At 59.5% G+C, this 22664-nt stretch overlaps 1 protein-coding gene across 1 annotated transcript; it reads right to left on the bottom strand.

Moving 5' to 3' along the window:
• Positions 1–2275: 2275 nt before the first annotated feature.
• SLC6A19 (solute carrier family 6 member 19) lies at positions 2276–22457 on the bottom strand. The gene is made up of 12 exons (XM_025388850.1): positions 22206–22457; positions 15053–15193; positions 13353–13490; positions 11613–11794; positions 10647–10757; positions 10150–10262; positions 7690–7818; positions 7432–7588; positions 5280–5484; positions 4934–5093; positions 2866–3028; positions 2276–2479 (listed from the first exon to the last, which is right to left on the bottom strand). Exons 1-12 carry the CDS (start codon positions 22405–22407, stop codon positions 2276–2278), a joined length of 1905 nt encoding a protein of 634 aa, XP_025244635.1. The 5' UTR covers positions 22408–22457.
• Between the last annotated feature and the right edge of the window lie 207 nt (positions 22458–22664).

Here is a 22664-nt window from a genome sequence, read left to right as displayed (position 1 = left end):
ATTAAATAAAAGGGATTTATTTAGAAACGTATACTTTATGCCCACAAAACCTGCATTTCTACCACATTTACAGAGACATTGAAATCTACGAAACAACGCATGAATCAGGAGATGCAGAAGAGATGGGAGCTCCCACTCAGGGTCCTATGGCAGGCACACCAAGGTACACCAATGAACGCCAGGTCACACCAATGCACACGTGTGCACGCCTGGCCGGGCTTCCTAGGCAGGTGCCACAGGGCAGCATATTAATGGGGCACTGATGGGAATTTTCTTGACTGAGGGCCTAAGAGCAGGAAAAGATGAGGTGAGACCCTGTTGAAGTCATCAGCAGGCGAGCCCCTCAGTGGCATCACAGCTGGGGGCAGAGGCCGTGATGTTTCCCCTCCCACGTCTGCTGCTGTGGAGTCTTGCCCATCCCAGGGCCCAGCGACAGTCAGCAGGGGTGGAAGAGGCTGGTAGGAGGACTCAGTGTGTGCGGTCGCCACTGGCTGGACGGGGTGCTGTCACTGCGTGCGGTCACCGCTGGACGGGGTGCTGGAAGGGACAAGTGTGACCAGGTTTCTGTGAGTGGAACGTCACACCAGGACACACCAGGCTTTCAGTCCTGCCCATAGGAATTCTCAGAACATCAGTTTAATGTAAGCATCCAGATTCTTCCATGCAAAGCAGAGGTGACCTGTCCGTCGAAGCAGATGTCCCAAGTGCCAACTGCCTGTGGCTGAGATGAAACGTCAAACCCCAACAGGGGCCCATCCCATGATGGGGGCAGAGCAGGTGCCAGGCTGGGCTTCACTGAGTGGCGCAGGGACTGGAGGCTTCTGGGGGCTGCATGGTCCTTGAAGGTGCCCTGGACACATAGAGTGCCCAAGGATGGTGCCAGGGTCGAGTTACCCTGTAACCCATCTTTTCCAAAGTCTGGCTAAAAATTCACACAGCTCGTGTCCTCTGAAGAAAATGCACAGAGTGGTATTTGCCTTGAATTATGCCAAGTTGAGTTTTATTTAACTGCTCATCTATTTGTGGTGGCAGGAGCAATGATTAAATGGCTGGCATTCATTAAGCCAGGAAACGGCCAGGACGCAGAGACTTGGCAGAGACCGACTGGAGGCACGGCTCCGGACGATGCAGCCAAGTTTTCTCAGAATCGCCAGCAACTGCCCGCTCTGGCTTCTGAGAGGCTGCTCCCGGTCGAGGGCTACAGGGCCCTGGGAACCCCTGGGTCAAAGGTCAACACCAAGGGGAAGGGGATGGGTGGAGGTGGGCAGCAAAAGTCGCTCCCAGGAGCCCAGACAGTAACCTGTGCTTTCGTCTCCTGCCATCCACAGAGAGGAAGCACAGAGGTGCTGCCCCCCACCCCGGCTGCAGCTTCCGCTTCCCCTGGGCATGTGCAGGGTGCAGCACGTCCCCAGTGGTCCGCTCCCCGGGCCTCTGCACACGCACCCCGTGTCTGTGGCAAGGACGGACACAGAAGACGGCTGGGCCCTGAGTGGCAGGCATGTGTCCCATCGACGTGTATGCACACATATCCACACATGTCCATATGTGTACATACATACACACAGGCATGCACAGATACACACATGCCTGCATATGCACACACATGAGCACACATCACACACTTACACACAACACACACATATACAGACACACACCCATGTACACATGCTCACATATACACACGTCACACAGGCATACATGCACATATACACCTGTGCACATGTACATGCATGCACACACACGCAGAACACACATACACACAACTGCATGCATGTATATACACTCACAGGTATACATACATGCATGCATGCGGCCACCCATTATACGAGCACATGTGCATGCATGTATACACATGTGTTCACATATATCACACAACACAGGCATGCACGTCCATATATACATGCACGCACTCATATGGGCAGTAAATATGCAGGTACACACGTGCACACATGTATATGAATACACACACGTGCACATTCACACCGTGACCATACATGTACGTGCACACATGACACACATCTACACACATGGCACACACATGTACAACACAGTCACACACATGTATATGCATGCACACATGTGTACGCCCACATGGTGCCCATACATGTAGATGCACACACGACACATATCTGCACACATGGCACATGTGTATAAAATACAAATACACACACATGAGCATACATTGACGCTCACACACATGCAGGTGCACCCCAGAGGTCTTGCCGTTTCCTCCTTCCCTGACACCAGTGTGTGGCACGCGGTGGGCTCGGCCTTCTCAGTACTTCAGGTCCCCGTTCACGGAGGCTGTGGACAGTGTGCTCACCAGCCCCTGACGGTCCCCTGGCTTCTGGCAGCGGTTCCTGATGAGCTTGTAGATGGCATAGCTGGGGATGGTGAGGCAGGGCACTCCGGTCACAATCACCACCACTGCATACACCCAGTTTGGGTAGGAGATCTTCTGGGATTTGGGAAATTCCTCCTGGGGAGAGAGTCCCATGGGTGAGTAAGCACCTCGGGAGCCAGCGGGGTTCACTTTGGGGCAAAGGTCCCTCGCCCCATGACTCTTACCTCCTGTCCTGTGGGGTGGGCAGGGTGGCCTGGGGCTCCTCCAGCTTTCTCTTTCCCCTGCCTCCCAACTCCCAGCCCACCCACCTCCCTCCTGGGATGGCGTGACATGCTGGTGTCAGGGAGGGGGAACCAGCAAGTTGTGTGGGGTGGTGGCTGGACTGCACCTGAGTGTGAGCGTGTGTGCCCATGTATGTGGGTATGTGTGTTGTGTGTGCATGTGCCATGTGTGTGGATGTGTGTCCTCCTTTCCCCTTTCCCGTTCCTCTCCCCACCCCAGGAGACTGCCTGGGCACTTACGTAGCCAGGATCCCAGATGCTGTAGGTCAGTTCCTCACTGACTTTGACCACAAAGAAGAAGAGGAAGATGGTCAGCATGAGTAGGGGGCTGATCACACGCCACGTGACTTGCCAGAAGATGTTGGGCTTGTGGCCAATCATGAACTCGATGTCCTTATTGAACCTGCCAAGGCCAGAGACAGCTGTCGCTGCTGCTACCAGCTGGGCTTCAACTCGCCAAGCTTCTGTGCGTTCTGCTACCTGAACAGACGGCATCGTGCTGCGAGGTGCCCAGTCTCCCCTCGCCAGGGCCCCATCCCTCACTCCTGCCCATGAGTACCTCCTCAAGCAGAGCCGTCTGTGGGCACGGCCAGCAGCTCTCTCTGCCCTATGACATCACCAGCCAGTGCTCGACGGCAAGCCCATGGTCAGAGGTGCCCCGCCCACACCCACGCCTGAGGTGGTCACCGGTGCAGAATGGGGGGTTGGAGGAGGGAGCGCCACCAGACACCCGCAGCCTCTCCTTCCTTAGCAGCACCCTGAAGTTGGAAAACCCCACACCTTCCCCACCCTACTACTCAATTCCCGTCCTCTGCTGAACCCTCTTCTGCGCAAAGGAGTTTATTGTCTGCAGAAATCAGGATGGAGCAGGCGGGAGGTTACACCGAAGCTGGTCCCAGGCCTGCAGTGTGCAGGTGAGTACCCTTGGTCCCTGCAGAAGCATGTGAGGAGTAGCTGGTCCCACATGTCCCACATTTAGACAGTTATGCATGCACCTCACACCTGGCAGCACCAGCCTGCAGCTAACCCACACGTCAGGCCTAAACATTCTTTGACAATATCTGTGTGATGTTAGAATAGCATGGCCAGCGTGCCGTGTCCCTCAGCCTTCTCCATGGCTCCCCCGGGCTGGTGCGAGCTCTGTCCTCACTCATCCAGTGCTGAAGAGCTTACTGTCCTTGTGTCCTGCAAACCCCACTGCCAGGGATGCAGGACAGGTTTCCCGAGCCAGGAGCCTGCAGGGCTGTGCCTGATCAATGTTAACTGAGTCTGTCCAATTATTTCTTCTTCCACTTCTTCTTCTCCTCCTCCTCCTCCTTCTTCTTCTTCCTTCTTCTTCTTCTTCCTCTTCTTCTTCCTCTTCTTCCTCTTCTTTATTCCTCTTCTTTCTCCTCCTCCTCCTCCTTCTCCTCCTCCTTCTTCTTCCTCTTCTTCTTCTTCCTCTTGTTCTTCTTCTTCTCCTCCTCCTCCTCCTCCTTCTCCTTCTTCTTCTCCTTCTCCTTTTCCTTTTATTTTTTTTTTTTTGAGATGGAGCCTCACTTGGTCACCCAGGCTGGAGTGCAGTGGTGTGATCTCCCCTCAACCTACACCTCCTGGGTTCAAGCCATTCTCCTGCCTCAGCCTCCCAAGTAGCTGGGATTACAGGCATGCATCACCATGTGTGGCTAATTTTTGTATTATTGGTAGAGATGGGGTTTCACCGTGTTGGCCAGGCTGGTCTCAAACTGCTGACCTCAAGTGATTTGCCCACCTTGGCCTCCCAAAATGCTGGGATGATAGGCGTGAGCCACCGTGCCTGGCCTTGTCCGATTATTTCTAAAGTTGTGGTGGCTCCGACCAAGAGTCCCTGTCTGAGGCTCTACCACACTGCTGGAGCCTGTGTGTCCCTAGAAGGGCCTGGAGCGCCAGGGACATAAGGCAGTCCCCACCCCCCAGCACACACAAGGAGCATCTCTGCCATGGGCCCTGCAGCGGCCTTGAGCATGCAGCTCTGGCTCTCTGCATGGGCACTGCCAAGGTCTGGGCTCCACCGGGCTTCCTGGCTCCCAGCAACACGGAGCTCCCATTATCGGCAGGCCAGGGCGCTGCTGATGCCCTCTGCTGCCGCCAGGAGAGGTGTACACCAGCCTCTGTGGCCAGCCGAGGTCCCCGGCCAGGAGAGGTGTACACCTGCCTCTGTGGCCAGCCGAGGCCCCCGGCCATAGACTCTGCCTCTGTACCCTGAACACAGCCGGGGTCCGCCTCACAGGAACGCCCTGTGACCTGGCTTTTCTGCAGTAGAGGCACCGGTCCCCACTGTGGCCCCTACCTGTCCACACCGTACACGTAGACCACAGCGAACATCTCGCAGAAGGCAATGGTGAGCAGGGGAATGGAGCCGGCATAGCTGTCCAGCAGGGAGAGCCAGTACTGGCCGGAGTTCAGTGTGAAGATGAAGCCAATGAGGAATGTTCCCAGGCAGATGAGGCCTGCAGGCCGGGTGGACAGAGATGCTGACACCCCCAGGGCTGCACACACGGCCGGGGAACAGAGCTGCCCACACACCCGGGGTCTGCACACACGGCCGGGGGACAGAGCTGCCCACACACCCCCAGGGGCTGCCACCCCACAGGTGGCACCATTGCCATGGGGACCCCACCCGACTGCACACGCACCTGTGAGCACCTCCTTGGGCCACTTCGGGGGGAAGACTCTGAGGTCCTGCAGGGGCACAATGACGCCCTCCATGTTCCCAAACATAGATGACAGCCCCAGGCAGAAGAGCATAATGAAGAAGAGCACGGACCACAGTGGGGACACCGGCATCTTGGTGATGGCCTCGGTGAAGACAATGAAGGCCAGGCCTGTGCCCTCCACACCCTGCACGGATGACAGACAGTCACCAGGGCCTCTGCCCCCCACGGACTCCCTCTCCTCCCTGCCCGAGGTTTTGTGCATCGCCAAGCCACGCAGCACGGGGCGGGCAGGTCTGAGTTGTCATGAAATAGCTAGATCTTATCTTTCAGGCCCAAAGTGTATTTTCAAAGGCTAAACTATGCATCACGACCAGCAAGTGGATCCCATCACCAAGCGGCACTCAGAGCCCCGTTCCGCCCACAGACGGGATCTCCCAACACAGGGACCTTCTGAGACCTCACAGCCCACACAGCCCTGATCCAGTGCGGCTGAGCCGTGTACATGAGGTGTTACGTGAGTCGCCTGTTAATAAACTCATGCCCTGGACGTGCTCGGAAGTCAAGTGGCCGACGGCCGAGTTAGAGCAGGCTGTGCCCACAGACAGGCTCTTGGATAAGAACCACCAAGGTGCGGCCACCCGGAGGCCCCATGGCTGACCTTCTGCTCCTGTGTCTGGTCCCAGACCATCACCGAGAACCAGGCCCCGGCCCATCACGGTCCTGGTGATCAGCAGTCCTGGCTGTGGAATCTCGGGAGGAAAACCTCCACTCATGAGGCTGAGGGACCTGCCCAGCTCAGTGGGGCTCCCTGCAGGGTACTGGCTCAGGGATTGGAGGTGGGAGGACTCAAGGACCCACCCGAAGACAGCGTCCTTCATGGCCGCCTAACACATCTATGTGAGCTCCAGGGACAAGAGTAACCCCTTACACAGCAGGACATGGCTTGTGGAGGGCTCTGAAGAGTTTAAAGGAAATTGTCAGAAGCAGGCGGCAGCACGTGCATACAAGGTACACTGCTCTTCAGTGCAGGGTGGGAGGTGGCAGGAGGTGGGAGGAGGTGCCAGGATGGAGGCGCCGACCTGTAGCAACTCTGGTGCTTCTCAGAATGGCACTGCCGAGGGCAGCCCTGCCAGAAGATCGCACACCATGGGGTTTCTTTCTGTGGCGTTTCTAGAAAAGGCAGGTGGGCAGAGCAGCAGAGGGGGTGCCTGGGGCTGCCAGGAGTGGGGAGCGACAGCAAACGGAAACCTTGCGGGCATGGATGGGGTGCTGCACATGGCTGTGCAAGGCACTGCCAATGAGTGAATTTCATGGTGCATAATTATACCTCGTTAAAGTTGCTTTTAAAAAAGACATTTAGACCAGGACGGCCCTGCTGGGCCCCTCCTGCCTGCACATCCTGCACTTGGAGGCCTCCGGCAGTTGGTGGAACAGGGTTGGGAGAGGCCGTGGAGCCCTCTGCCTGGCTCCAGCTGGAGCGGAAATGACTCGCTCTGCCCAGCTTTCTCCCCGCGGCCACTGGAGTAGCAGCGCTGGGTCCTGAAGTGCCTGATGCCCGCAAAATATGGGGTGGTTCCCCAAAAGAAAACTGCGTAATTAAAATCAGCAAATGTCGACCTTTAATTGTAGCAGCATCTAAACTTCATTAACTATGGAAAGAGTATTCAAACGCGCTCATCACATAGAGTATCCTCAGTATCGGCGTGACTGAGATGTGCCAGCCGGTCCAAAATAAAACCTGTCCTGGTGGCCTCACAAGTTCGAAAACAGCTACACAAACTCTTTCAGTGTTGATAGAAGTTGTTACATTACAGATGGTCCCAGGGAGTGTTTTGTGTGTTTCATGGGAAAGAACGCAGGGGCAGCCCATGGTGTTCCCCCGCTCCTGCCTCTGAGCCTCTGCCTCTGAGTGTAACAGGAGCCTCAGAAGTGAAATCTCGTGGCCTGGCAGACACCAGCACCCCAGACGGAAGAGCCCTGGACACCAGGAAGAACAGACAATGGGAGCTGGGCCTCCCGGCAGAAGCTCAGCATCTGTGTCCTCCACAGGCCAGGGGCCCAGGGGTGGCCGGACTCTGAGGTGCCAGCAAGGGGTGTCCCCTCCCTGCCTCGAGCTCCGGAACGGGCCTACCTCCGAGAGGAAGGAGTTGATGTCGCAGGTCTGGAACGCCAGCTGCGCGTAGGCTGCGGGGTTGGAGGCGTTGCACTGCCGTTGCATCTCTGCAAAGTTCTCCTGGGTCACGTTACCTTCAGGCAGGTCGAACGCGTTGATGAGGGTCAGGATGTTCCTGTGGGTCAGATCGAGGCTGATGGCCAGCTGGGGCCAGGGAGGCCGGGAGGCTTCCTGGAGGCGCAGCCAAGGCACCTGGAAGGTGGGACGGCCACTCACGTGCTGAAGCAGTCGTCGTAGCGCTGTGTGGCGCGGAACCCGATGATGGAGTAGACCACAATGGCCGCGTACACGGATGTGAAGCCATTGATGATGGACACGATCACCGAGTCCCTCTCGCAGTTGTTGCTGCAGACAAGACCAGTGTCATGGCGGCTGGCGATGAGGCCCCGGGTCAGGACACAGCACAGGGCAGCACCCACGTCCCGCCCAGGGCGCCAGCTCCAGGAGCGAGAGGCTGAGCCACTGAGTGACACAGGAAGGCAGCCGGAGCCCCTGCTCCACTCTGAGCAGGCTCAGGGGATGCAGAGGTGGCCCCAGGGCAGCGCCTGGTCCCCTGCTGACCTGGTCTCAGCTTAGGGGCTGCCCGGGGCTCTGACTGCTCCTGACTCCCCAAACCACTCTGGTTATAGAGCTCAGGTCTCTTCCTTCCCCGTCTCATGCCTGCGGTAACTTCCATCAGGCCTCTAGGGACAGCTCCAGGCCAAAGACATCACACCCGCTCTCCCCAGTCCCCACCCTAGGCGTCCTGTCCAGTTGCTCGGCTGCTGAGACCTCACCATTTCCTAAAGGCACCCTGTGCTCAGTGTGTGCTGAACTCAAGCCCCAACTTCTCTGACCCAACCCAGCCAGTTCACTCCACCCTTCCTGTTTTGGCTGATGCTGACACCATCCTTCCAGATGCTTCCATCAAAAGCCAAATGTGTTAGCCTCAGGGAAATGCCAATCAAACTGCAGTGAGACCTCACCACATCCCTGCTGGGATGGCCAGAAACAAAAGTCAGATGATAACAAGTGTTGGTGAAGATATAGGGAAACTGGAGCTTCCTACACACTGGTGGGAATGTGAGTGGAGCAGCCACTGTGGAAAACAGCCTGACAGCTCCTCCAAGGACTGCACACAGAGGCCCATATGACACCGCAACTACACTCCTAGGTGCACACCCAGGAGAATGAAAGTGTGCATCCACAAAAATGCGTACACAGGCTCATAGCAGCATCACTCACGATAGCCAAAATGTGGAAAATGTCCACAGATGGATGATGCACAAACCGTAGTCCACGCACACCATGAAATATTGCTGAGCCCTAAACAATAATGGCGCTCTGATGCCAACTGTGATGGGATGAGCCTTGAGGATGTCGTGCCCCATGCAAGGATCAGACATAAGGCTGTGGCAATGTGGCCATGCCATTCGCAGAAAATGTCCACACCAGGCACAGCCACAGAGGCAGACAGCGCATCAGTGTTCACCCAGGGCAGAGGACAGGGCACTGGGGAGCAGCTGCTCACATATGTGGGGCTTTTGCTGATTGGAATGTTCTAGAACTGGACAGTGGTGATGACTGGCTTCACAACTCTGTGAATGTACTTAAGACCATTGAACTGGGCACTCCAAATGGGGGAATTGTGTGGTATACAAGTTTTCTGAATAAAGCTGTTATAAAAATAATTCACCCTCAGTTCCACCTCAGCCACTCCACAAAAAACCCTCAGTTCCACCTCAGCCGCTCCACCCAGTGCTCGCACAATGACTCCAGGGTCCTTCCTGTCCCTCCAACACCCTCTCTGCCCCCAACCCCATCCTGCACGTGCCTCCAAGTGCACCTGTCTCTGCACCCCAGCCCTCCCTGCCTGGGCTCTACACCTGCCAAGCCCCAACCATGCCCCAGCTATGCCCTCCCTGCCCAGCCCCGCCCCTCACACCCAGGCCCCACCCTCCCTGCCCAGGCCCTGCCCCCTTGCATTGAGGGTCCCCTGTGTCTGACTCCAATCGCACCTTCCCAGCCTAGAGGGCCACCCTGACCCCTAGGAGTCCTCCCTCACCCCCAGCCCCTTCTGCTTTGAAATTCTGGTCACCACACACAGGACAATTTCTGCGCTTGCTTGTCAACCTGCAGAGCCGCAGGTCACTGAGGGCGGGCCCTGATGCACCCAGTTGGGCATACAGTAGGAGCTTCATAAATGCGAGTGGAAATGAACTGACACCAGCTGTGCTCCTCCCAGATGCTGCTGGGGACTCCAGGGTATGCGCAGTGGCTATGTGGGGAAGGGGCAGTGGAAGGATCAGACCTTGGTCAGGGACGTGGAGGTCGTTGGGGGCGCCACATGTCTGGGCACCTGGGATGCCCAGGGGTGGGCTGGAAGCGATGTGGGCATGGAGCAGGGAACTGGGGAGAGCACAGGAGAGGCCTGCACCAGGCTTGCGGAGGGACGGGTGTGGGGAAAGCTGCAGGCCCTGGGTTCCTGGCCCTCCTCGAAGGGAGACCTGCCCCTCCTCCACACGCTGTACTCTAGACTCAGCTCACATGGTCCCTAAGCATGAGGGAACGGGCCCATCGGGGCACGGAGGCCCCGGCCACACAGCCACAGAGCACTTTCCACCTTGTCTTTTATCCTCCCAGCAAGATCCCCCCAGGACTGAGAGGGAAACTGAGGCCCGCCACGCCCGCACTCACTGCACAGAGTTGTAGCTGGAGAAGGAGATGAGGCCCCCGAAGGCCAGGGAGAAGGAGTAGAAGACCTGTGCACCCGCGTCCAGCCAGGTGACCGGGTTGGCCAGCTCCGTGACCTGCACCACATGGAGACCCTCAGCCACTCGCGGTGTGGGTGGGGCCATGGGGACCTGGGAGGGTGTGGTCCCAGGGAGGCTGGGGAGGGTCAAGGCTATCGGGGTGGTCAGGACAGGCCACGGTCCCCCTGGGGTGGCAGCTAGTTCCTTCCCTGTGGGGGCTCCGTCAGCTCACAGGGGCAAAGCCATGCCCCCAGGAGCTGCCCCGGGCCCCAGGGACAGGCCTTGCCCTCACTGGCCCTGTGGACCTCCTCAGGCCTGGGACTGGTCGGGCAGCAGGCTGCCTGTCTCCATGGGTGAGAGAGCTGGTATTGAGGCTGGCAGGGGCACAGGGCAGCCAGGCCTCTCCTGGGGTCTGGGCCCAGGGCAGCCTTGCGGACTCACGTTGGGGGTGAAGAGGAAGACGATGCCATTGGTAGCGCCCTTCAGCGTCAGGCCTCGGATGAGGAAGATGGTCAGGACGACATAGGGCAGCGTGGAGGTGATGTACACGGCCTGTGGGGGGGCATGGCATGTGGGATGGGCAGGGAGGGGGCCAGGCCTGTGGTGGGGCAGGGCATGTGGGACAGGTGGGGATGGGGGCAGGGGCTGTGGGGAGCAGGGCCTGTAGGGGGCCAAGGATGTGGAATGGGTGGGGATGGGGTCCTGGCCTGCGGAGTCCGGTATGTGGAATGGTGCGAGGGGGGCCAGGCCTGTGGGGGTTGAGGCATGTGGGGAAGGGGGCCCAGGACTGTGGGGGGCAGGGCCTGTGGGACTGGTGGGGGTTGGTGGGCAGGGCCTGTGGGGGGCCGGGTATGTGGAATGGGTGGGGATGGGGGCAGGGCCTGCAGGGCGTGGGCATGTGGGACGGGGGGGTCGGGGGGGGGGCCAGGCCTGAGGGGGCAGGGCATATGGGATGAGTTGGGAGGGGGTCAGGGCCTCACAGGCTGCTGGCCCACCAGGAGAACCGGCTGGCTGCTCTGGACCTCGCACCAAAGATTCCCATGTAGGGAAGATGGAGCCTCACTCTTCCATTTCCACCTTCCTACTTTATCATCATCATCATCATCATCGTCGCCGTCTCTTTTCGGTTGTTTGTATTACTCCTACACAATGCTAAGTGTCGTGTGGGCCAATGCCAAGTTCCTGGGGCCCCAAGTCTGGTCATTTCAGGAAACCTAGGGCAGGCAGGGCCCCTCCCGCCACCCAGGCCAGTGAGCTGAAGGGCAAAGGCAGCTCTCTTGGTGGGGTCTGGGGAAAGGCGGAGCCCGGGACCCCCAGAACTGGGTTTTAGAGTATAGCCGGCCAGATGCAGGGCTGCCCACACCTGCCCTCTGGAGCACCTGCGGCCTCGCTGGGCCCACGCAGTACCTTCCCGGTGGTCTCGATGCCGCGGATGGTGCACATGTACAGGACGCTCCATGCACCGGCCAGGCACAGCAGTGTCCACCACTGGATGGAGCCCGAGTCGCTGATGGACGTGGAGATGTTGAGCGTCACTCGATACCAGAAGTAGTCCACAGGGGAGCTCCTGGCACACTCGTCCACGTACCCTAATGAAAGGGCCATTCACACACCTCAGGGTGCGGATCCGCCAAGGGAGGAGAATGAAAGGCCCTGAGTTGGAAGAAATGCCAGCTGCTCCAGAGGCCTTGACACCAGTGACACACCCACACGCGCACATGAACACAGGCACACGTGCTCACGTGCATGCACAAGCACACCCACACACAGCACACACGCACAGCTGCCCCCTCGTGTGCACATCCGGTACATGCACCTGCACACCCCACACATGCACATGCACACAGACACACGTGCTCACATGCACGGACACGCAAAGCACACACATGCACACAACACACGTGCACACAGGCACACATGCTCACGTGCATACACATGCATGTACACATACAGCACACAAGCATAACTGTATCCTCGCGTGCACATCTGGTACATGTACCTCTACACCCCACACCACATGCACATGCACACAGCACACATGCTTATGTGCACACACATGTGTGCATACACATTGCACACACAGGCATATGCGCACACACAGCACACATGCACAGCTGCGCCCTTGCATACCCATCTGGTACACACACCTGCACACCCACGTACACACACGCCTTTGTGAGCACATGAGCACACATGCCTACACAGGTGCACTGGTTAGAAGGCTCCAGTCCCAACATTCAGGTGCACCTTGGCCTCACGCTGCTCCCTCTTCTCTGTGCAAGTCTGGTGGCCTCAGAGCGTGTGTGCTCCTGGGCTGGGGCCCTCGCCTGCAACTGCCCACTCCACACACTGTCACCACCGTGGGCCTCTCTGGGCTTGTGGAACCACCCTGAGACCCTTCTAAGGAGGAAGTGGTCTAATTCCAGAGGACCCCACACCCCCAGAGGCAGGAAAGGGCCCCAACAGTCCCAGAGTGCAGTGAGGGTTGCACGTATCGTGAGAGGACCTGTCTTATTCCGACCCGAGGGGCCGTCTCGCTGGCCTCAACAGAACAGCAGCATGCAGGGAAGTCCTGCTGGCCCCACTGTGCTGGTCAGACCAGAAGCCGGTGCTGACCAAGCCATTCAGGCCCCGGGGCCATTTGTGAATCGCCGTGAGCTGACTGCATGTCACACCTAGAGGGTCTGTCCCCTACGCTCCCTCCCTGGGCAAGAGGGTTCTGGAAGGGCTGGAGTGAGATGGCGGTGCGGGGCCCACATGGGCAGGACAGACCCACCTGTGCAGAGCAACGCAGGGATGCATGGGGCGGGAGGCGGCAGTCCTGACACCACGTCCCTTCCTGGAGAACAGGGAGCAGCCTCCCAGCAGCCCCGGACTCCAGGCTGGTGACCACGGGCCCTCAGAGCGGGCACAGCCCCCGCTGGGCTCCCACACTTTCCTCCAAGGGCCTCATCCTCCACCACACCCCCGACAAAAGAGCCACCACTTTGAAGGCCTTTTCTCTGGCGCTGCCATTTTTTGATGCCCAGTTGCCTTGGGGCTCTGGTTTCTGCCACACCTGACCTGAGTTTCGTGAGGCCATGTGCCTGCTAGGAGAGGCGCGGCAGCCCACAGGTGAGACGGACAGGGCTGCTTGCAGGGACTCACCTGTCCGGTTCTCGTTGAGCGGGCACTCGCTCCAGGGCAGAGGCTCCTGGAAGGAGTTGAAGAAGTACCACATGATCCACGAGATGATGGTGTTGTAGTACAGGCCCACCATGAAGGACACGAGCATGGAGGCCAGGCCTGCAGGGAGGCTGCTGCTGAGGCTTGGGGCCGAGGCACGCCCTCCTCTGGCCGCCCGTCCCCACTCTGAGCAGGAGGTCCCAGGGCTGGCACAGGGTGCGGCCGGGATGGGCTGCCCCAGAATCTGAGGGGCAGACCCAGTGCGGGCCGGGATTGTGCAGCTGATGCCGTGGTGCAGCCTGTACACACCTTCCCGGCTCACACCTGCCCTGCACACACCTCCCCTCCACGTGCCTCCCCTGCATACGCCTTCCCAGCTCACACCTTCCTGGCACATGCCTGCTTGGCTGGCCCCAGGCATGGGTCTCACCTGCCCAGTGCAGCCTCCAGCAGGTGCATCCAGGCCACGGCCTTGGCAGAGAACTTTTGATGTACCAGTAGCCTGGTTGCTGCCTACGGGCTGGGGGGACTGCCCACTTGGCCCTGCCCCAAACCAGGAAGCCCCTGTGCCCAGGACAGGTGGGTGGGCTTCAGGAAAACCTGTGGAGGACTCCTGAGAGGGGAGACAGCAGGAACTGCAGAGGGGAATCTTCTCAATTATTTGGGGACAACTAGGCAGGATGGAGAGTGTGCTGTGTACTACACGCTTTATCGAAGTTTCAAACTCAAAACCAAATGTGTGTTGTGAATATGTGAGTGTGAGATGGGTAAGAGAGACAGAGGGAGAGACACAGATGGGGAAGAGAGAGAGACACACAGAGAGCAGGGAAGAGACAGAGAGAATAGGAGGGGGAAAGAGGAAAAGACAGAGAGGGGAATGAGAGCGGGAGAGAGAGTGGGGGGAGGAAGGGAGGGAAGGGAGAGAATAGGAGGGGAAAGAGAGAGCGACAGAGACAGAGAGAAAGAGAGAGAGAGGAGGGAGGTCTTGGAGACTCAGGAGAGGGCGTGGGCACGGCCCTGGGCCTGGAGGGAGGCCTTGGAGACTGAGGGAGAGGCCGGGATGAGGGTGTGGGCTCTGCTCCAGCCTGCAGGCTTCTGAAGGGCAGGTGCTTCCTGGACTCAGACCCCTTCTGGACTGGACCCTGCCCTTTCCTCCTCCGTCTTTCACCGCCTGCCCATATTCTGAGGCCTTAATGAGCCGTGTCCTCTTGGTGAGGCTGCACTGGGTCTGCTCCTGGGCCCCAGAGTTTATAAATGAATGACTATGTCTGGGGGTGTCGGTGCTGGGGACCTCCTCACTAGATGTGGGGGAGTGGACACAGGAGGCTGGGAGGGCAGTGGCTGGCGCCCCCTCCTGGGCCCTGGGCTCTCGCTGAGCGCCGCCCTGAGCAGGGCTTGAGGGGTCACTCTGCTGTCCAGAGTCTGGACCCTCCTGGGCCCTGGGCTGCCAGGGACTCGGGCAGCCTCTGCTGGCCTGTCTGGTTCCTGGTGACCAGGAGTGGCCTGGAGTTTCCAAAGGCCTCCAGGAGGAGACGACCCTGGGACCTTTGTTTCGCCAGACACAGACAGGGAAGGCGGAGCGGGGGCGCTGAGACCGGCAAGGCGAACCCTGGGCCCGGGTGGAATGGCTCCATGGCAGAGGGGACCCCTGGGCCCGGGTGGAGCGGCTCCGAGGCACTCACCTATGCCCTTCAGGGCTGGGTGGATGGAGCTCCACACGCCCAGGCTGCCCCGCCGCAGCCGTTGCCCGATGGCGAACTCCAGGTGCAGCAGGGGGATGCCCTCCAGGACCAACAGGATGAGGAACGGGATCATGAAGGCTCCTGTAACGGGAGGAGTCCGCCACGCCTGAGAGCTGGCCCCCGGCAGCAGGAAGGCCTCCCTCAGGAGCAGCCATTCACAGCACCCTGCAGCCCCTGTGGCTGGCCCACCGGGGGGAACAGAGCTGAGATGGAGCAGCCAGTCCATGGGATCAGGGCCAGAGCTGACTCCACGTTCTGGAAGCACTGCTGGGCAGCTGGCCGTTCCTGACCATCACACAGGCTGAGGCCACCTGTGGGACCTCGGGACGTTGTGGTCGTTAAGGGAGGTGTGGTCCATGCCCCGCGTGCACTGACCAACCTGCATCTACAGCCGCTGCCTGTGAGTCGACCTCCCTGCCCACCCTCTGGCAGTCCAGGGGTCCCACGGAGGAGCTGCTTTTGCCTGTCCAGCCACGGGCTTCCAACAGCAGCGTGCCCGCCCCTGCCCCACCTGCGCCGGCTGCACCTGCCACGTCCTTCCTTGGCTTAATGAACGTTCTGTGGATTTGGCATGCCTGTGGGGAGGGACTCTTTCCTGGCAACCATGTGTGGCCTCAGTGGGGTGTTAGGGTTTAGTGGGGACCGTTCTGGTTCTTAAGACAGAGTTCTAAAGATGGACCTGGGTCCAGGTGCTAGTTACATGGCATTGTGAGTGCCTTTAATACCACTGAACTGTATGTGCAAAAATGATTAAAATGGCAAATTTTACATATATGTATTCAGTAACAATAAAAAATTGCAAAAAGGAAAACTACATTGAGACATTTCTGCTTGTGCTGTGACTACGGTTTTGTCTTATGGGGGATCTACCCACCTCCGCTCTGCTGCCTCTTTGCCTTAAAAGGACAGCTTCAGCCATCATTCTGGGGCTAATTCTCTAATGTGGAAAACTGAAAAATCACCTTTGACATAAGATGCTATTTAATCTTTCTGAAATTGTAGTCATTCATTCTGGGCTAGAACTGTAGCAGGAAAGTGGGACTGTCCAGGCACTGAGAGCGATCACTCATGGTCTAAACCGAGGGCCACTTTTAGTGTTTCAACTGGCTGGAGAGTTGTTTGTTTGAACATTGGTTTGAACTGGATAAAAGATAGGGATGTGCTGATCCTGAGAGGAAGCCACGTGGCTCCTGCGGTCATCAGGCGTAGAGGCTCAGAGTCAGCCTGGGACCGGGAGAAGAGATTCAGGAAAAATCGCAGATGCTTAGAAGGATTTCACACTCACGTTTCCTCATGTCTTTAAATTCTGTCTCTTTCGAAAAACCAAAGCTGAAAAGCATAGGTCGGCTTCCTCTCAGAGCCCAACACCCGGAGAAGGGGCCTGGCCGCGCCCACGAATTCCACTCGCCCGGCCAAGCGGGCGGCCCTGACCGCTCCCTCTGTGGGTGGACGCACAGCCTCCCAGCTCAGCCACAAGGCCCCAAGCCTACACACACAGGATGAGCTGCAGCCACTCCTGGGCGTCGTGACAGTGCCCAAGGTGCTTGGCAGAGGGCGAGGAGAGACACGACCTTGGCAGGACTCCCATCCAGCCAGGGCAGCGTGGACACCGGTGGGTCCTTCGCCCAAAGGTGGAGAAGGACTAGGGTCAGGGAACAGGAGAGAGGAGTGCAGGCCACGGGGCCCGACTTCCGAGGCTGGCCTGACACCACGCAGTGCGTCTCCTAACTGAACCCGAGCACCCTGCTATGGGGACGCGGAAGCAGCTCCCGTCGCACCTACCCCAGGCTGGACGGAAGAGCCGCGCTGCAGCCGGGGTGAGCACAGCGAAGCCGACAGCCTTTGGGACCGGGGTCAGCAGCTGCAACAGCGCAAGAACTCCAAACACAGCTGTGGCTGAAGGGCCTGGGGGTGTGCAAGTCCTAAACCCCCATGAGCCTGATCCCAACCTAGGTCCTGTCCCCTGGGCCACCTTTCTGTCCCGTGGTGACTGACCCTGAGAGGGAGGGCTGTGGGGCTGCTCACATGACACTGGGGGCCCAGCAACAGCCCCTCCTCACGCGGCGTGTCCCTGGGGCCTCTCAGACGGGATGCGTGACACACCCGCCTGCACCCGCCCCACCAGCAGAGCCAAGCCCCCATCATCCTCCCGCCCCCAGGCCGGGCTCCCTCACTCTCCTTCCCCACACACGTGTTCCATTTGTTCTTCTCCCACCAAATCGCTTAAACCCTGAGCTCCCCCCATTCCCTCTCCATTGCCTCCCTTCCCCGACTCAGCCACTGTCTCCCCAGCCAGCAGGGCCATGTCAGACCCCAAACTACCATCCTCAGGGGATGGCACTGCACGTGTGTGAGAGACGGAGACACACGCAGAGACAGAGACACAGAGAGACAGAGACAGAGAGGGAAGCAGGGAGAGAGGCAGAGACACACACAGACATACAGAGACAGAGTCACAGAGAGGGAGACAGAGACACAGAGAAAGAGACAGAGAGACACACACACAGACAGAAACAGAGAGAGACAGAGAAGGAGAGAAATAGAGACAGGGCGATGGAGAGAGAGAGACAGAGAGAGAGGAGGGAGGGGTGGGTAGAGGCGGGAGGGAGGAGCCAGGTACTGGCGGCCGTGACTTCCCTACTTGCCCCTTGCCAGCCTTTCTCACTCCTCCCTCTCTCAGTTTAACACCAGCCTCTTCTCTCTCCTCCTCCCTCTGTCCACCTGGTGCCTGCCTGTTGGGTGGAACAGGGCCCTCTGGAGCCTGAGGCCTCTATCCCCACACAGGTCCTGGCCTGTGCACAGGTCCCTCTCTCTGAGCTGGGGCTCCGGGGACAGGTTCCTTCAGAAGCAGGAGCTGTAGGTGGGGAATTCCAGGAGAGCCAGGTATGTAGGGTGGGCTGCCGGGATGCTGGATTCATCGTGAGATGAAAGGCAGAGGGGAATGGTAGCCAGGTGTAGGAGATGCCCACCAGCCGGTCCCCAAAGCCAGGCACAGGAAACGCCCACCAGTAGGTTCCCCAGGCTGGGTGCAGGAGACGCCTACCAGTCGGTCCCTGAGGCCAGGTGCAGGAGACGCCCACCAGCCGGTCCCCGAGGCCAGGTGCAGGAGACGCCCACCAGCAGGTTCCCTATGGGAGGGGGTGGGGGCTGCAGGCTCACCTGCAGGGACACCCAAGACCTCAGCAGGGCCTGCTCATTGGGTTAAAATAAGAAAAGATTCGCTCCTCCAATTTTTTTTTCCCAAGAGCTTGATTTGAAACTCTTCCAGACAAAATTACCAGGGAAAAAGCAAGTGCATGATCCCAAACATCCTCCATCTCCTCCCTTCCCTCCACTATGCCCTAACCCTAAATGCTTGGGTCTTCCTACCACTCCATCTCCATTGAGAAAACTCCTACTCAGCCTTGAAAACCCCACCAGGGTGTCCCCTCTTCTGAGAGTCTCAGTTGTTGCCCTTGCTCCTGGTGGCTCTCCTTTCTGAAAGTTCCTTGGGGCAGGAGACCCTCAAACCCCCGACCCCTGGGGTTCAGGCTCAGCATGGAGCAGTGAACAGAGAGGACTGGGGGGCACACACCCACTCTACCCCAAACGCAGCCCGGAGGCAGCCGGGCCCTCCCTTGCTCCCAATGAAGGGGGCTGTCCTGCCCCAAGAAACTCAAGGAAAGCCAAGCATTCTCGACAATTAAAGCCACCAGAATATGAACATTTGTCTTTTAAACCCAGCGACTTCTTCCTAGTGTGGGGTGAGGCGCAGAGGAAGGAGAGAAGGAGAGAGGGCTGCCGGCGCCCAGACAACACTGCGTGGCTTCACCTGATGGGGCAGTGCAGGGCGCCTGGATGTGGTTGCAAAGGTCCCTGGAAACCAGGCCTGTCTGCTGCGCTGCAGACGTTGGCTCACTCAGGTGGAAGCAGGTAACGGAGAGAATGGGGTGGGGAAGGGGGACGTGGCCAGATGGAAAGCAGCCAGAGGGAAAGAGACACTGAGCACAGACACACAGTTCCTCCTGTCTGTCCTGAGTGGGAAACCAGGAGAGGGAGGAGCGGGGAGGAGGGAGCTGCAGTTCTCTCGCAGGGACTAAGGGACGTTTTTCTCTCTCCAGCAGGTGGTGTTTGTGGCACCAAGTAAATGCTGCCTGGATTTTTGCTAAGAAATAGCTGTAGACGGACTCAGGGAAAAGCTGACGCCGGGGCCAGGTGCTGAGCAGCAAAGAAGAAACAGCCAGAAACAGCTGTGCTGGGGCCACACGGTCCTGGAAGGGGCAGCTCCTCAGGCTCCCGCCTCTCTCACAGGCATCGTCACTGGTCACTGCCGTGTGCGGAGGAGCTGGGGGGCAGCCCCTGAGGGGCCAGCTGTGGAGTGGGCTCTGTCAGCAGCCACTGACGGGGACACACGGGGCAGCCGAGGTTTCTGGACAGACTCAGAGGGCCGTGAATGCGTCTCCGCCTGGGCTGCCGGCACTGTGGGGCCCCGCCGTGGGGGCGTGGTGCTCCCAGGTGGGGGTGAGTGGGGTGAGCCCTGGCTGACCACGTCTCACGGCTTTCGGTTGCTGTTCCTGCACACCCGCCCCCCACCTGAACACCGCCCTAGGGGGGCTCTGCCATCACACCCGTTTCCCAGGTGAGAACGCCCAGGCACAGCACGCCCTTGAGCTGGCTCAGGTGAGCGGCGGCTGAGTTTGGAAATGCCCTTCCTTGGGAAAGGGTCCCTTGAGCCTGCCCACCTGGCACAGGCTCTCCAAGGACAGCAAAATCTGTTAAGACACAGGAGACTCAGAGGCGTAATGATTTTTAACCTCGAAGGACAATCCCAAACACTCAGGAGGCTTCCAGGAGGGAAGCCAGGAGGACCCGGCTGCCTGCTTCCCCTCGATTTGGTCTTGGTGACCCGCGTAAATTAGGAAATCTGGTGTCACTGACACGGCGTGCATGCTGGAGCCCTAAGATGCACAGAGAGAGGGCGTGCTGTCTGTGGGTGCGGCCTCCCAGGAATGCTGCCTGCTCCACTGTTTTGGCGCCCACGAGGCCCCCGGAGCCGGAGGCGGGGACCCTGTGTCCCCAGGTCCTTTCAGCTGCCTCCCTGAAAGCTCCCTGGCGGCCGAGCTGCAGCCCCGATTAGATTCACCAGGAGACGAGTGCCCTGGTGGGAAACCCAGTGGCCTGCAAAGCTGTCTCCCATTCTCAGGGTCCTGCCCTGCTGGCCTGAGTCCCTCCGGCTGCAACGCAGGCTTCAGCTCTTTTAGCCTGGTGGTCTGGTGTGTGGGGTCCTGGTCGGCCCCCACAGCGTGACCAAAAGGCACGGGGTTCCTCCAGGCCGGGGGCACTGCCAGAACCCTGTGGAGCCATCTGTGATGTTGCAGCTGATGGGGGCCCAGGTGACAGTGGCCCTCAGAGTCTAGCAGGTGACTTGGTGGCCCAGCAGAAAGGCCAGGTCAGCGGCAGCTTGTCTGGGGTCTGGGGAGAAGGGCCTGCTGGTGTCCACCCCAGGAGCGGGACCGTCTGAGACCCAGCACATCCCAGAGCCCAGCTCGGCCCTCCTCACCTGGGCCTGCCTGCCCGGAGCCCGCTGCCTGCTGCCCGCACCTGCCCACCCCAGCATGGCCCAGGGTGTGGCGCCAGCATCCGCTGCTTGAAAGCTGCTCGCTCCCAGGCTCCACTGTGCACAGCGGCTGGTCTCTCAGTGTCAGACTGGGGACTATCTGGACTATCTGAGGTGCTGGGAGCCCCATCAGATTCCCACCCAAACCTACATCTTAGAACTTGCCCGTCTGTGCAAAGACAAGTAACTTCCCAGGCAGGCTCGGGCAGTCCCACCCCCTCCTCTTCCCAGGAGGCATGTGTCTGCCCCTCCGTCCCCAGTGCCTGTGGCTCAGTTTCTCCTCCAAGCTAAACAAACTTGGGGTGTGGGTCAGAGCAGGGATCCTCCCCACAGGACAGGGCCCTGGGGGAGGGAGTGAGGACAGTGGCTAGGAAGTCCCTGAGGCTTTGGTGAGCTGAGACTTGGGGACTGTCAGGGACTATAGCATTGCAGTGGCCGAGGACCCCGCCCTGCCTCCAGTGGGAAGTGCCGGCTGGACCGGAGGCTCGTGAAGCGCCCACCCCCCAAGGCCATGATCAACTCCTCAACAACACTGGAGGCGAAACGGATTCAGGAAAAGCCCATCTCTGTTTTTCTTTAAAAACCTTCCCATCACAAAGCCCGTATGAGAGACAGCAGCTCTCCACGGTGAGAAAAAGCAGGGCCCACCGAGGGAGGGCTCTGAACGGAGGCTGAGACCCTCACGGCCCACCACGAACAGCCCCAGGGCAGCAGGAAGCCTGTTTCCTGAGGGCGCCCGGCCCTTCTGGACCTTCCACCGAGAAAGCAGCAGGTTTATGGGGGCAGCAGCTTCAGGGTTCGCCAAGCCCAAGGCCGAGCCCAAGTGTGGGTCTTACGTGCAGCCCCCTGCCAGGCCTGGGAGCCACTTCTCAGATGCTCAGGGCCACTGAGCAGGAACACAAATGTCACCTCCATGCTAGCAGCGGCCATGCCCACCTCGGCCCCAGTAGCCAGAGGAACGAGGAGCACCAGGCTTGTGTGTCGGGGGGCACAGCGGCTCGCTGGCCTCCAGGCCCAAGTCCACAGGCTCTGGCCACCCACTCTGCTCCTGTAGGGTCACCTGCCCCCAACCCAGCTACCTCCTCTGCCCCCTGCACTGGCAGGTGCCCGCCTGTGGGGCTGGGACGAGAGGTGATGCCCAGGAGGGCTTGGCCCTGCGTCCTCCGAGGAGGGGCTGTACCAGGAGAAGCAACCTTTCCCCGGCCCCACCCTCGGGCCAGAACCTTCCAGGACTGCCAGTCTGGAACTCGGGGTCCTCCTTGGAGCCTCACACGAAGCCCTGGGGTCGTGCCGGCCAGGCCCATCTCCTCACCAGCAGCCTAGGAACTGGGCACAAGGGCAGGTGAGGGCCCCAGCTCCCCCACGCCCTGCGGCTTCTCCTCTCCCCTCTGTGCTTGGGGAGCCGAGGGTCCAGGGAGGACGTCCGCCCAGGGTCTCTGCATGTGTCTGAGTTTCCCTGGCCACGGCCTGGCCCGCAGCCCCGCCCGGCCAGCCTACCTCCTCCGTGGCTCTGGCACAGGTAGGGGAAGCGCCACACGTTGCCCAGGCCCACGCAGAAGCCCACGCAGGTGAGCATGTACTGTGCCTTGTTGTCCCACTTGGGCCGGGAGCCGGACTCCTCCTGCTCGATGGTCTCCAGCTCAGCCAGGGACGGGATCCGGGAGTCCAGGCCGGGGTTGGGCAGCGTGAGCCTCACCATGTTGGTCGCTGGACGGCTCCGCACACAGCAGGCAGGGCAGAAGCTGGAGGGCGAGTGGCCGTGGGCTGGGAGCAGGGCACTTTATAGAGAACCTTTGGCACCTCGCCCCACGCACCTGGGCAGAACGGAGCCAGCCGTCAGCAGATCTGTAGGGCGCGTCCGCGGAGGGACTGTTAATGCCTTATCTGCAGAGACGCCCAGCCCTGGGGCCAGCAGAGCCACCCACTGCCGTCGGGCAACCGGAGGCTGCTCCGTGG

Source organism: Theropithecus gelada, chromosome 6, assembly GCF_003255815.1.
Source record: "Theropithecus gelada isolate Dixy chromosome 6, Tgel_1.0, whole genome shotgun sequence".
Taxonomy (NCBI): Eukaryota; Metazoa; Chordata; class Mammalia; order Primates; family Cercopithecidae; genus Theropithecus; species Theropithecus gelada.
This window is presented reverse-complemented; position numbering and strand designations above follow the sequence as displayed.